Source organism: Hylobates moloch, unplaced genomic scaffold, assembly GCF_009828535.3.
Source record: "Hylobates moloch isolate HMO894 unplaced genomic scaffold, HMol_V3 SCAFFOLD_11, whole genome shotgun sequence".
Taxonomy (NCBI): Eukaryota; Metazoa; Chordata; class Mammalia; order Primates; family Hylobatidae; genus Hylobates; species Hylobates moloch.
Genome location: NW_026652286.1, coordinates 30,643,996 through 30,657,209, shown reverse-complemented (window position 1 = coordinate 30,657,209; position 13,214 = coordinate 30,643,996). Strand labels below are relative to the sequence as shown.

At 49.0% G+C, this 13,214-nt stretch overlaps 1 protein-coding gene across 2 annotated transcripts in view; it reads right to left on the bottom strand.

Annotated features, from left to right (window-relative positions):
- PLEKHA7 (pleckstrin homology domain containing A7) overlaps nt 1–12,945 on the bottom strand; it is a 233,297-nt gene extending 220,352 nt beyond the window's left edge. For both annotated transcript variants that reach the window (XM_058446809.1, XM_058446810.1), the window contains exons 1-3: nt 12,847–12,945; nt 12,656–12,732; nt 12,520–12,577 (exon numbers count right to left, since the gene is read on the bottom strand). In XM_058446809.1, the coding sequence (XP_058302792.1) occupies nt 12,520–12,577; nt 12,656–12,732; nt 12,847–12,932 (221 nt within the window). In that variant the 5' untranslated portion in view covers nt 12,933–12,945. The remainder of the gene's footprint in view (nt 1–12,519; nt 12,578–12,655; nt 12,733–12,846) is intronic.
- Nucleotides 12,946–13,214: the final 269 nt, after the last annotated feature.

Below are 13,214 nucleotides of genomic sequence, written 5' to 3'. Positions count from 1 at the left end.
TGCCCACCACTTCTCAAGATGGCCAACTCATTCCATCTGTGGACAGGTACAGACAGCTCAATTTGCAAGTGGAGAGGATATGATTGTTGCAAAGGTGATTGAATGAACCTAAACCATTGCTCTGGCTCCCCTCTTCCGAGAAGAGGATGAGCTCATCTCCCACCTCACCCAGCGGGAGAGAACACGGGAGGCTGTGCAGCCAGTGGCCTTGGTACAGGGCTGGAATGGGATCTCTGGCCCCTCCATCCCCCAAGCATGCTGCTTCCCTTCCCTGCACCATAGAGTGTAATGTAGGAAGTCACAAGAGGTAGCCAGCAGCCCCAAGAAGAGACTGCACACTAACTCCAAGCTGTGAGAACTCAAGAGGGTGAGGCTCTATCTTGGCAAAAAAGCCCGAGAAACGCTGAGAAAATTGGCTGTGATGTTGGAAATGCTCTTCTGGCAGGACCTGAAAGAGACAGCCTGGCTCTAAGCAGGCTTAAGAAGCTCATCAGCCCCTAAGCTAAGGTCAGCTGACATCTGTGGCAGAAGAGGGTGCCTCTCCAGCTTGAGGAGGTCCACTCCCCAGAGCACCAAGGACTGGCTCACAGTTCTGTGTGGGGACTATCCATCACCCATATTCTTCTACCTTGTCTTTCTGAGGGAGGCCCAAGGGGGCTTCTGCCTCACAGTCATCAGGGAAGGTGCAGGCAGAGAACTGCTTTTGAGGGATAACCCTAGAGGGAGGAATCAGTAAAGAGGGAGTTAGCCGGCCATGGCAGTGCACGCCTGTAGTCCCAGCTATTCAGGAGGCTGAGGCAGGGGGATTGCTTGAGCCCAGGAGTTTGAAGTTACAGTGAGCTGAGATGGCACCACTGCACCCCAGCCTGGGCAACAGAACAAAACCTCAACACTTAAAGAAAAAAAAAAAAAAGGAATAGAAAGAGTGATGATGAGAGCCACAGGGCACCATGTACCACGTAGAAACTGCATAGAATTTGGAGCCAAGAAGACTTGGGTTCAAGTCTCAAACCCCTCGGTGATGCTGGGGCCTTGGGAAGATCTATTAACCACCACTCCCTGCCCCCATCAGCCTCAAATGCCTGATGCGTAAAATGAGGACAATCAAAATATCTGCCTCTACAACAAATGCATTTTTCAACTAGAAAGCACCACGAAGATTATTATTGTTGACACCTGTGACCTGAGACGTGCCAGACAATGCATTTGTCCTTTAGTGGTCAGAGCCGATAACCAGGTGGCTGCACAGATTAAGAAGCAGACATCTGTGCAGACTTCTAACTGCCCAGGAAAGAGGTAAACCAGGGGCCACCCCTAACTCAGACTCACCCACTGTTAATATTTTGCCCCATTTGCTCTGTCATCCGCTCCTTCCCCCCAACACAATTTTCCCCCACACCACTTAACTACTTAAGAGCAAATAACCTCAGCATGTATTTCCAAGAATAAGGACATCCTTTAAGTACCAGAATAGTTGTGCCTTTTTTTTTCTTTTTTTGCTATGGAGTTTCGCTCTTGTTGCCTAGGCTGGAGTACAATGGTGCGATTTCAGCTCACTGCAACCTCCGCCTCCCGCGTTCAAGCGATTCTCCTGCCTCAGTCTCCTGAGTAACTGGGATTACAGGCATGCGCCACGATGCCCGGCTAATTTTGATATTTTTAGTAGAGATGGGGTTTCTCCATGTTGGTCCAGCTGGTCTCGAACTCCCGACCTCAGGTGATCCACCCACTTTGGCATCCCAAAGTGCTGGGATTACAGGCGTGAGCCACTGCACCCGGCCCAAGGTTGTGCAGTTTTTATTGGTCCAAACCAATTTCTGAGTTGAGTTCTATAGTTTGCATGCCCCTGACCCCCGCAATCCTAGTACAAGGGCACCAGACTTCTGTAGCCACTGAATGCAATTAGGACTCAGAAGTCATGTCTTCACCCTGCCCCATAGCTGTGTGCATGTACAGAAGAGGAGCTCATATTTATTGGGCATTTACAATGTGCCAGTAAATGTGGCACTACTACTTGCTAAACCCTTTCCATCCATCAGTTAACTCACATAATCCTCACATTTAACCCCATTTTACTGGTGAGGAAGTGAGGCTTAAAGAGAGCAGGTAACCTGCCAAGGTCAGGGAGCTGTACGTGGTGGAGGTGAATTAGAGTCCAGGTAGTCTGACTCCAAAGTCCACACACTTGGCTACTGTCTCTTTACACATGCTGTCACCCACATCAAAAGCCCTTTTCATACATTTTTCTGCATGATGAAGTTGCTTAATTGTGCTTTGGGCTTTAACAAAAACCAACCCTGCTATCCAGGCCAGTATCCTGAAGAGGGCTGGATGAGAGGGAGAAGTGATCCGGCACAACTCACAACTCAGTACAAGCAAAAGACAATCCAAGGTTACCACAACTGCTGATGTTTTCCTTAAGTCCTCCTGTACATCCTGTTTGGAGATGTAGGGCCCAAAGAGGCTGAAAAGCCAACAAGGAGTCTCCCTGCACTCCTCTGTCACCTGAGACTTAACAGGGGGAACTGGCATTCCTCTGCTGGTACACATTTCTATTTAGAACACAAAGCAATAAACATGATCCATCTGGCCAAAGTATTGATTTGAAAGGAAGATATGAAAAAGGATTACATAATAAATTAAATTGAGGGTAAAGTCTCAATTAATTTGTCTGTCAATGAATTTTTGGACAGAACCAACATTTAATGGCACTTCCTGCATCCAGTCTCCTAGGTGAGTTGGCTTTCATTCTGTTCTGCCATCAGACCTATGGCTGAAATGTCTGAGAAGCCTGGATATGAGGAACAATATGTCCAGGCCTCTCCCTTGAACTTTGAAGAAGCTGAGCTAATGCAGTATACACCTTTTTTTCTCCTTTTTCTTTTCTTTTTTTTCTTTTTTTTTTTTTTAAGACATTGTTTCACTCTTGTCGCCCAGGCTGGAGTGCAATGGCACAATTTCAGTTCACTGTAACCTCTGCCTCCTGGGTTCAAGTGATTCTCCTACCTCAGCTTCCCGAGTAGCTGGGATTACAGGCACGCACCACCATACCCCGCTAATTTTTATATTTTTAGTAGAGATGAGGTTTCACCACATTGGCCAAGCTGGTCTTAAACTTCTGACCTCAGGTGATCTGCCCACCTCAGCCTCCCAAAGTGCTGGGATTATAAGCACGAGTCACCATGCCCAAGCCCAGTATACAACTTTAGAGAAGTCACTTTACCCCTCTGAGCCCAAATTCCCGCACTAAAAAAAATGCAATAATTATGGGACAGACCAGAGAATGTTCATGAAATACTCTGTAAATGATAAAACATTAATTCAAAATATTTCTCATTTCAGAAAATTGAAAAGCAAATGTTTTGACAGCCATTTAAAAACAACATGCAAATACAACCATATTCCTCCGTGTTTTTCCCTCTGCCAATATTTACTTAAGATACCTGCCAGTTTGCTGAGATGATGCTGTCTTACACTGAGCAAAGAGATTAAAACCTGTGCTGTCCTCTGAAGATAGAAAACAAGAGCAGGCACCTCACTGAATTGCCAAATATTCCACATATTGAGGGTGAAAAGCCAACAAGCAGTCTTCCCGCAGCCCTCTGTCACCTCAGATTTAACGGGGGGTAAACTGGCATCTCCCTGCCCCTGCACACATTTCTGTTTAAAGTGCTGTTTTAATTTTTTTCCAAAGTTCTCAATTTAGGAAGCACCAAATTTACTCCCAAAGACATCAAAAGAGAATGGAGGCTGGACCCTGTGGCTCACGCCTGTAATCCCAGCCCTTCCGGGAGGCCAAGGTGGGCGGATTACTTGAGGTCAGGAGTTTGAGACCAGCCTGGTGAAACCCCGTCTCTACTAAAGATACAAAAATTACCCAGGCATGGTGGCAGGTGTCTGTAATCCCAGCTACCCAGGAGGCTGAGGCAGGAGAATTGCTTGAACCCAGGAGGCAGAGGTTGCAGCGAGCTGAGATCATGCCACTGCAGTCCAGCCTAGGTGACAGAGCAAAACTCTGCCTCAAAAAAAAAAAAAAAAAAAAAAAAAAAAGAGAGAGAGAGAGAATGGAGAGGGTGCCATCAAGGCACAAGAAACCTACACCCACCCTCATCACATGAAAACACCTCTTCCCAACCCAGCATCTGTCCTATCTCTAAAACACACTCCTCTTGTGGGTAAAGAGCCTTAAGAAGTAACTTGCAACTATTTTTCTTAAAGAGGTTTCCTTAAAGAAGTTTCTTTTTGGAGATGTGGTACAAATCATGGCTCCTAATCCTTCCTTTCGCTTTCTAAACAACACTCACTGTTTTTCCTTTCCCACAGAACCTAACGTTTAAATCCGTGAACCAGTTTTTACCCTTGAAAACGCAACCAGGAAGCGAAATATAAAGCATGGGATTCTGCCAAAACTTGCCAAGCTGGGAGAACCTTTCTTAACCTTCAGTGAGGGGGTTCAGAATTTCTATTTTAGTATATATGTAAGCTGCTAGTTTGCCAGAAATTCTTTGTGGGACTATTACCCCCAGGTTTGAAATAAAGTTTCTGGGACTGCTGTTCCCAGCAACATCTCAATAAGAAAGATGACAAATAAGGCTGAGCATGGTGGCTCATGCCTGTAATCCCAGCACTTTGGGAAGCCAAGGCGGGTGGATAGCCTGAGGTCAGGAGTTCAAGACCAGCCTGACCAACATGTGAAACCCCGTCTCTACTAAATTACCCAGGCATGGTGGTGGGCGCCTATAATATCAGCTACAAGGGAGGCGGAGGTTGCTGTGAGCCGAGATCACACCATTGCACTCCAGCCTGAGCAACAAGAATGAAACTCCATCTAAAAAAAAAAAAAAAAGTCCAGGCATGGTGGCTCACACCTGTAATCCTAGCACTTTGGGAGGCCAAGGCAGGCAGATTGCCTGAGGTTAGGAGTTCGAGGCCAGCTTGGCTAACATGGTGAAACCCCGTCTGTACTAAAATTACAAAAAATAGCCGGGCATGGTGGCGCATGCCTGTAGTCTCAGCTACTCCGGAGGTTGAGGTGGAAGAATTGCTTGAACCCAGGAGGCAGAGGTGCAGTGAGCTGAGATGCTGCCACTGCACTCCAGCCTGGGTGACAGAGCAAGACTCTGTCTCAAAAAAAAAAAAAAAGAAAGAAAGAAAAGGAAGATGATATATAAGCGAATCAATAGGTTTGACATTCTACAAGATAAATTTCACTACCATGAAGTTCAACATTTATCTAGGGAGGAAAATATAGAAGACAGGACAGACTCCTTCCTAGGGGTAGCCCAGATGTCGTTTGGGTGAGGGCATAATTAAGGGCAGCCTCCTGGGCCGTCCAGTATTCATCGGCTTTCCTAAGGGCCTTCTAGGCCTGGTGTCTACAAGATCCCCAACTGAACATCTGTCACATTTGGTTCATCCTTCACTCTCTAACTCCCTTTGATTTCAGACTAAAAAATGGGTTGCTGAATACAAAACACACACCCTTGATACTTGGCATTATCTCCAGAGGTAACCTTCTGAAGGACTCACGCCTGGTCTCCACTCCCTGCCTCGGAGGACCAGGTTCTTAACTGCCCACTCCCAGCCTCCTGGAGCTTTAAGCCCTGTCTGGGCTCCCTGATCCTCCCTGCTGCCCAGGGGGGCATGGATACAGACACTTGTGCTCTATGGTGTCTTGGAGTGGGGCATGGTGGTGGCAACTCCTAGCGTATGAGGTAAACGCACTGATATTCACATTTAAAACATTATATTCTACAATATAGAAATAACTATAAAATTTATGCTAATAATTTAAACTTAATTTTTCTTTATGTAGAATGACATTAAATAGAAAAAAAAATTTTTTTTTGAGACAGAGTTTTACTCTTGTTGCCTAGGCTGGAGTGCAATGGCACAATCTTGGCTCACCGCAACCTTTACCTCCTGGGTTCAAGTGTTCCTCCTGGCTCAGCCTCCCAAGTAGCTGGGATTACAGGCACTCGCCACCATGCCCGTAAATAGCAATTTTATTTTATTTTTTAATGACAAGTCAAGGGAAAAACTACAGAAGAACAAAATTTTATATTTTAGTATCTCTAAAGATTTTTTTTTTTTTTTTTTTTTTTTTTTTAGACACAGTCTCATTCTGTTGCCCAGGCTGGAGTGCAGTGGCGTGAGCTCAGTTCACGGCAACCTCCACTTCCCAAGCTCAAGTGATCCTCCCACCTCAGCCTCCCTAATAGCTGGAACTACAGCCACGCGCCATCACACTCGACTAAGCTTTGTATTTTTTGTAAAGATGGGGTTTTACCATGTTGCCCAGGCTAGTCTCAAATTCCTGAGCCCAAGCAATCCTCCTGCTTTGGCCATTCAAAGTGCTGGGATTACCGGGTGTGAACTACCATGCCCGGCCTAAAGATATTCAGTTGGTGCAAAAGTAATTGCAGTTTTTACCATTAAAAGTAATGGCACTAACCACAATTACATTTGCACCAAGCTAATACTTTTTCCTTCTTTTTGAATAAGGAGCCTTGCATTTTCATTTTACACTGAGGCTCTGCAAATTATGTAGCTAGTCCTGCCCCTAGGACCTGAAGCAGGTCCTAGGGGAGGGGAAAGTTAGCCTTACTCCAAGCCTCAGAAATGTCTTTCCCAGAGTCTAGCTGTCCTCACTTGGGGACAGGTACCCACAAGAAGACAGTACCTACACAGGGTGGCTCCACACAACCCCAAAGCTAAAACTGAGAAACCTGAAGCTAGAAAGGGTCTTGTGCAATCAGCTGGTTCCTGCCAGCACCCTTGTGCCAAGTCACAGAGGATGCCAAGGGCCCAGCAGCCAGGGAAGGAAGACAGCCTAGTCCAGTAGCCAACAGGTATCCCAGTCCCAGATGCAGAGCAATAAGGATATGAGATGAAGACGCAGAGGAGGCCGCTTGAGCCTCCACTGGCCAGCTTCCTGCTTTGAGCATTGTTCTCAACAGCAAGTGACTGTATCCAAGAAGGCTGGATCTAGGCACCAGCCTTGACAGGCCTGTTCCTGGCTGTTGAGCTTCTTTCACCTTGCTTATTCTCCTCCACCCCAATCTCCTTCCCAGTAAGGAGTTTTCCAAGACCTGGAATACCTAGAAAATTCATTGGGTCTCTTTAAAACACTGATTCCTCAAGAGATACCAAGTGCCTACTCAGCTCCCAGCCCTGGGCTGGGTGCCTAAGTCTCAGAAGTGGGGAATAAGATGCCTGCCTTCAAGGAACAGCCTTGGCACAGGCAAGGTGGCTGAGCCCCTCTTCTCTGCCATCTCCTCATTGCCTCATGACCTATTGAACGCCTGCTGTAGGGAGAATACAATTCACGAAGTTCCATGAAACCCCTGAAGAGCAGCCCAGTGTAATACTCTAACTCCCATGGCCTCTTCTAGAAACTTCTCCCTCATAGGTCCCATGTTTGAAAAAGCTGTGTCTGCCAAATTGTATTTACTAATAATCAATGTCTTCAATTTCTTACTAATCAGAGACATGTACCACCCCTAATCAACATAGGAGACCAAGGGGTACTGCCCTTCCAAAGTACCTCAATCCCCAGAAAAAGCAAAGATGGAGTCTGGCCCCATGAGCCTTGGGGAAGCCTAACTCAGAGCAATGGCATATGGGCATGCATCTCCTTCAAGATGCATAACCTGGGGTGGCAGCCACCACTACTACTGTGGCTATCACATGAGGGTCCAAAGACCTGTGTTCCAGTCCCAGCTCTAACACTTCAGCAAAATAATTGAACCTTCATGGACCTGAGTTTCATCATCTGAAGAATGGGGATGATTCTTCCCCTCCTGCCTCCAGGGGCTGTTATAAGGATCAAATAAGAAAAGACACAAGAAAAAAAACCATCTGCTACAGGAATGTCCAGGATTACTGGATTCTATGTCTGTAAAACGAAACTACTAATAGTTGCTACCTCATCAAACTATTGTGAGAATTAAATCAATGATAGTTACAGAACAGTTCCTAGCATTTTTCAAAGACCCAAAAAGATTAGGCTGTTACATAATTATTACTATTATTATTGCTACTTCTGTTAATGACACTATTATCACAATTACTATTATGCCTTGCTACCCAGCTAAGGGATTCATAGTAGAGAAGTGCTAGAGTACAAAAAGTCTTCGTATTATTTATTTATTTATTTGTTTGTTTGTTTGTTTTTTAGAGACAGGGTCTCACTCTGTCATCCAGGCTGGAGTACAGTATCACAATCATAGCTCATGGTAAACTCAGACTCCTGGGCTCAAGCAATCCTCACACTTAAGCCTCTCAAGTTGCTAGGATTACAGGAGCATACCACCATTAATTTTTTCATTTTTTGTACAGATGAGGTCTCTCTGTGTTGCCTAGGCTGATCTTGAACTCCTGGCCTCAAGTGATCCCCTCGCCTCTGCCTCCCAAAGTATGGAATTGCAGTCATGAGCCACTACACCCAGCCAAAAAATCTTTTTAAAGGGGTTATCAACATCACTTAGTCTAGAACTGGGAGAACCAACAGTAGATTTCTTATATATTTTGTCCCTCATTAATGCAAAATTGAACAAAAAGTGCAGAAATCAAAACAAAAATTCACCTGCCTAACCTCAAGCTTTTCTGCTTCAAGAAATGGACTCTGAGGCCAGGCGCAGTGGCTCATGCCTGTAATCCCAGCACTTTGGGAGGCTGAGGCAGGTGGATCACTTCAGGTCAGGAGTTTGAGGCCAGCCTGGCCAACATGGTGAAACCCTGTCTCTACTAAAAATGCAAAAATTAGCCAGTCATGGTTGTGCACACCTGTAGTCCCAGCTACTTAGGGGGTGGCCGAGGCATGAGAATCACTTGAACCCAAGAGGCAGAGGTTACAGTGAGCTGAGATCGTGCCACTGCACTCCAGCCTGGGCGACAGAGCAACGCTGTCTTAAAAAAAAAGAGAGAAAAGAAAAAGAAAAAGAAAAGAAAGAAAAGAAATGGACTCTGGAGAGTATTAAAACATTTGCTGGCCAGGCATGGTGGCCTGCATTTGTAGTTCCAGCTACTTGGGAGGCTGAAGTGAGAGGATCACTTGGCCCCAGGAGTTCAAGGCTGCAGTGAGCTATGATTGCACCACTGCACTCCAGACTAGGAGACAGAGGAAGATTCTGTTTCTTAAAATTTTTTCAAAAATTAAAATGTTTTAATCTGCTAAATATGAGGAGCAACTGAATACATCCTGTAAAACCTCACACAACTTTCCTGTGCAAGAAGCCATTAGGAAAAATAAAATCAGCCGTGTCAATGCTTTGTCACTCTCACTTTATGAGCCAGATTAGAGGAGGCTCCTGCCCTCAACACAAAAATCAAACATTCAGAAATGCTCACGGCAAAGCTAAGAAATCAGACAACAGTAAAACATTTTTTATGTGGGGGGCGGGGGATGAGGGAGAGAACAATTACTCCCAAAACCCTTAAGTCTCTCAAAAAATTGTCACAGAAGGAGATCAGAAGTACAATCATCTGCCACAGGGCCCTGCCTTTGAGGGTAGGGAACACTGTCACACATTGCTTTTCCTAGGCCTGGGAGGAATCAGCCAAGGCCCTGGGGGCACAGTAGCTCACTGGAGGAAAATCATTAGAGACCTCACAGACAAGTTACCATGGAAGAGTCAGCAAAGGTGTGGAAGGCTGTGCTCCAGCCTCCAGAGTCCCACACACGGCCTCACACACCCAGCCCAAGGCTGCACCTGGTACTCTGGGACACTTGCAGCCCTTCCTCCTGCCAAATGAATGATGGGCCCTGCCCCTGGGTGACGCTAGTGAGATGCAGGCCATGGATCCCATCCCTCTCACCTTCTTAGAAACATCGCTCCAGCAACTGCCCGGTCTCTTTACTGCAGCATTGACTTCTCCCTCTCAAAGAGATCATTCCCATCAAAACAAACATGCTGTACAATCTCCCACTAAAAAAAAAGAAAGAAAAACCCTCCCTCAAACCCACATCCTCTCCAATTACCGGCTAATGTCTCAACTCCACTCTGCAACAAAACTACCTGGAAGATTTGCCTAACTGACTCCTTGTCTTCACCCCGTATTTTATCTTCCACCTACTCCAGTCAGATTTTGTCCTTTAAGGCTTCTGCGACCATGCATTCTCCTGGGGTTTCTCCTACCTTCTCAGTCCTTCTCAGTCTCTTTGCTGGCTTCACCTCTCTCCCCTCTAAACACTGCTTTGACCATCCAAAGGCTCAGAACATCTCTCTTCTGTCTGTATTCTCTTCCTAGGGGATTTCATCTAATCCCATGGCCTCGAATAACATCTATTATACCCAATGGGTCTCTTCCGTCCTCTCTCCCCAGCAAGCTTCAGATCACACTATCTGACATATTCATATCTCAAATGTAAGATGGCAAAACAAGATCTCATGATTCTCCTCCACCCCAAACCAGCTCTTCCCATCTCAACGATATGAATGCTATCCACTCAGGTGCCCAAGCCCTGAGGAGTCATCTTTGCCTCTTCTCTTTCTCCCACAGACTTTATTCAGTCCATCACGAAGGTGTGAAGAGCCTACTTCCTAAACACAGCCTGAATGTGACCACTACTCCCTGTCTACTGTGCTACCACCCTCAGGCAAGCCACTGCTAACTCCCGCCTGAAAGAGGGCAACAGCCTCAGCTGCTCTCCTGCCTCCCCCTGCAGTGGCCACCTACAATCCAATCTCCTCACAGTGATCGTTCTAAAAACACAAACCAAATCATGCCACTTCCCTGCTTAAAACCCTCCAATGATGTTTCACTGGGCTTAGAATAAAGTATGAAAATTCCTCACCCCGGCTCACAAAGCTTTGTGGCATTTACCTTTCTCCTACCTGTGACCTCTCCTCATGCCACTTTCTCCCTTGTGCACCACATTCCAGCCTTCCTGCTACTTAAACTCCAAGCTCTTTTCTGCCTTTAGCCCTTGCCCTGGCTGTTCACTCTTCCCGAAATGCTTTGCCAACTCATCCTCACATGATGTCTCCTTCTTGTCATTCAAATTTTACTTTAAATGTTGCCTATTCAGAAACACCATCCCGATCTCCCAGTACAACCAAGCCACCTAGTCACTCCATGTCACATCACCTTATTTTAACTTTCTGCACAGTAGTAACCACGATCTGATATTATTATTCGTGTTTTTTACTTATTTTCTACTCCCTTCCCTCTCCTATTAGATTGCAAGCTCCATGAGCACCTAGAACTTTTCTGTTTTTTGTTCCCAATGCCTAGAACAACGTGGGAACGTGTGGCACACAGGAAAACTGTAATAACATCAACTGATGCAGTTATGAGCCAGAGAGGCCCACTGACAGCAAGACTCTGATGGCCCCAGCCAACTCCTCAACTTCACACACACACATACGAGGCAGAGCAACAGAACCGCAGCAAGGCCCTAGTCCTCAGGTCTGTAAATCTCACCCATCAGTATTTTCAACTATTATGCAAGAACGCAAACCAGAAAAGGAGGTTCCCGCGTTTTCTTGAAATAGGCTGCTTTATTCCTAACAGTAGTAGTTCTGACTCACAGTCGCCGAAGTACACCCAGTACTAGTCAGACCACCGTCCAGACCTTTGGTGAGTTGATTCATTCAGTGAACAAACATTTATCGAGTGCCTACTCACTGTCGGGCACTGGGGCAAGGGGTCAAAGGCAGTTTCTGGCCTCCCGGAGCTCAGCAGGCAGAGGGAAATACACTGCAACACAGGCTCCCGCCAGTGTGGGAAAGTAAAGCCTGTACTGGCATAGGAGCCTGACCCGCGCCTTCACTTACTGCGCCCCAATCTGACATGGACTGATCCTACAGACCCAGGGTAATCTGGCTGGTGCGCCAACACTCCGGGGCTTTTGCGGAAGTCGCCCCTGGACTAACGGAGGCACCAGCGATCGCCCGGTTCAGCTCCGGCCGAAGAGACGCGGAGGGCTCGAGGAAAGTCATTGGTTGACCAGTTCTCCTCCCCACCCCCTCCCTCCCCGCAGGCCCGCGCAGTGGATGGAGGCCGGGGGCGAGGTTCCGACTCTCCACGACCATCCCAGAGCCTGCGGCCGGAGAGGGGGTTCCTCCTAAGCGAAATTCCCCTAGTCTCTCCCTCTACCCATTCCAACCCCGCAGGCCCACACCAGGACAGAATTTCTCGTTCTACTCCCCCCACCCGAGCCCATCCCGGTCCCGGCACTCGCCTCTCCCGGCGGGGCGCAGCCCGAGATCCTAGAGGGGAGGCGTGCCCAGCCCTCACACCAGCACCCGAGTCCAGCCGGACTGCAAGGTCCAGGGCGCAGAGTCTGCGGCCCCTTCCCCCACGGCCCAGGTCCCCAGCGTAGGTGCGGCCCCCACCGCCTCCCTCTCGGAGGCCGCCAAACAACTCGGGCACACAAAACGTTGAGTGCTGCCGCGGCGCAGCGCGCGCCAACGAGCCCGGGCCGGCGGGAGCAGAGGAAGGGCGGGGCGCCCGGCGGGAACTAGTAGGGACCCCCGCGGCACAGGTGAGAGCGCGGCGGCCCCACTCACTCACTCGATGAAGTAGCTGGCGCCCTCCTCCGTGAAGCCCTCCTCCCAGCCGCGGGGCAGGTCTGCGGAAACGCCAGAAAAGTCGGGTCAAACTTGGGCCGCCGCTGCGCGCGCCCCCCACCCGCCGGCCCGGCGCCCACCTGAGCGGATCATGTGGCCCGAGTTGACTGGCTCCCCGGTGCGCGGGTGCAGCCAGGTCGTGCGGCGGAGCTGGTCACTGCGGGCAGAGAGGTGCACCTGTTAGCGCCGCCACAGCCCGCCGGGCCCCCGCCCGGCCCCCGCCCCCGCGCCCCCACCCGTATCCCCGCGTCCCCGCGTCCTCGCGCCGCACTTGATGAAGAAGACGCGGCCATCCCGGCACACCCCGTAGGACCAGTGCTCAGGTAAAGTATCCCGCCCGACCGTCGCCGCCGCCATGTTCGCCGAGCGCGGAGCCGCCGCGGGGTGGGAGGGAGGGGGCGGTGGCGCGGGCAGGGGCGGAGGCGGGGGCGGTGGCGGGGACTTGGCCTGCGCGTGGTCCGGCGGCGCCGCGGGGCGCTCCATCCAGGCGCGGGCTCCTCGGGGAGCGACCGCCCTGCCGAGTCCTAGCGCCCGGAGTTCGCAGCCGCACGAGCCGGCCCAGCGCGGTGCCCGCGGCCTTTGTCCCCGCGCCTTCCCCGCCCCCAGCCTGCTGGCCCCGGCGCTCCCCTTTGCCCCCGA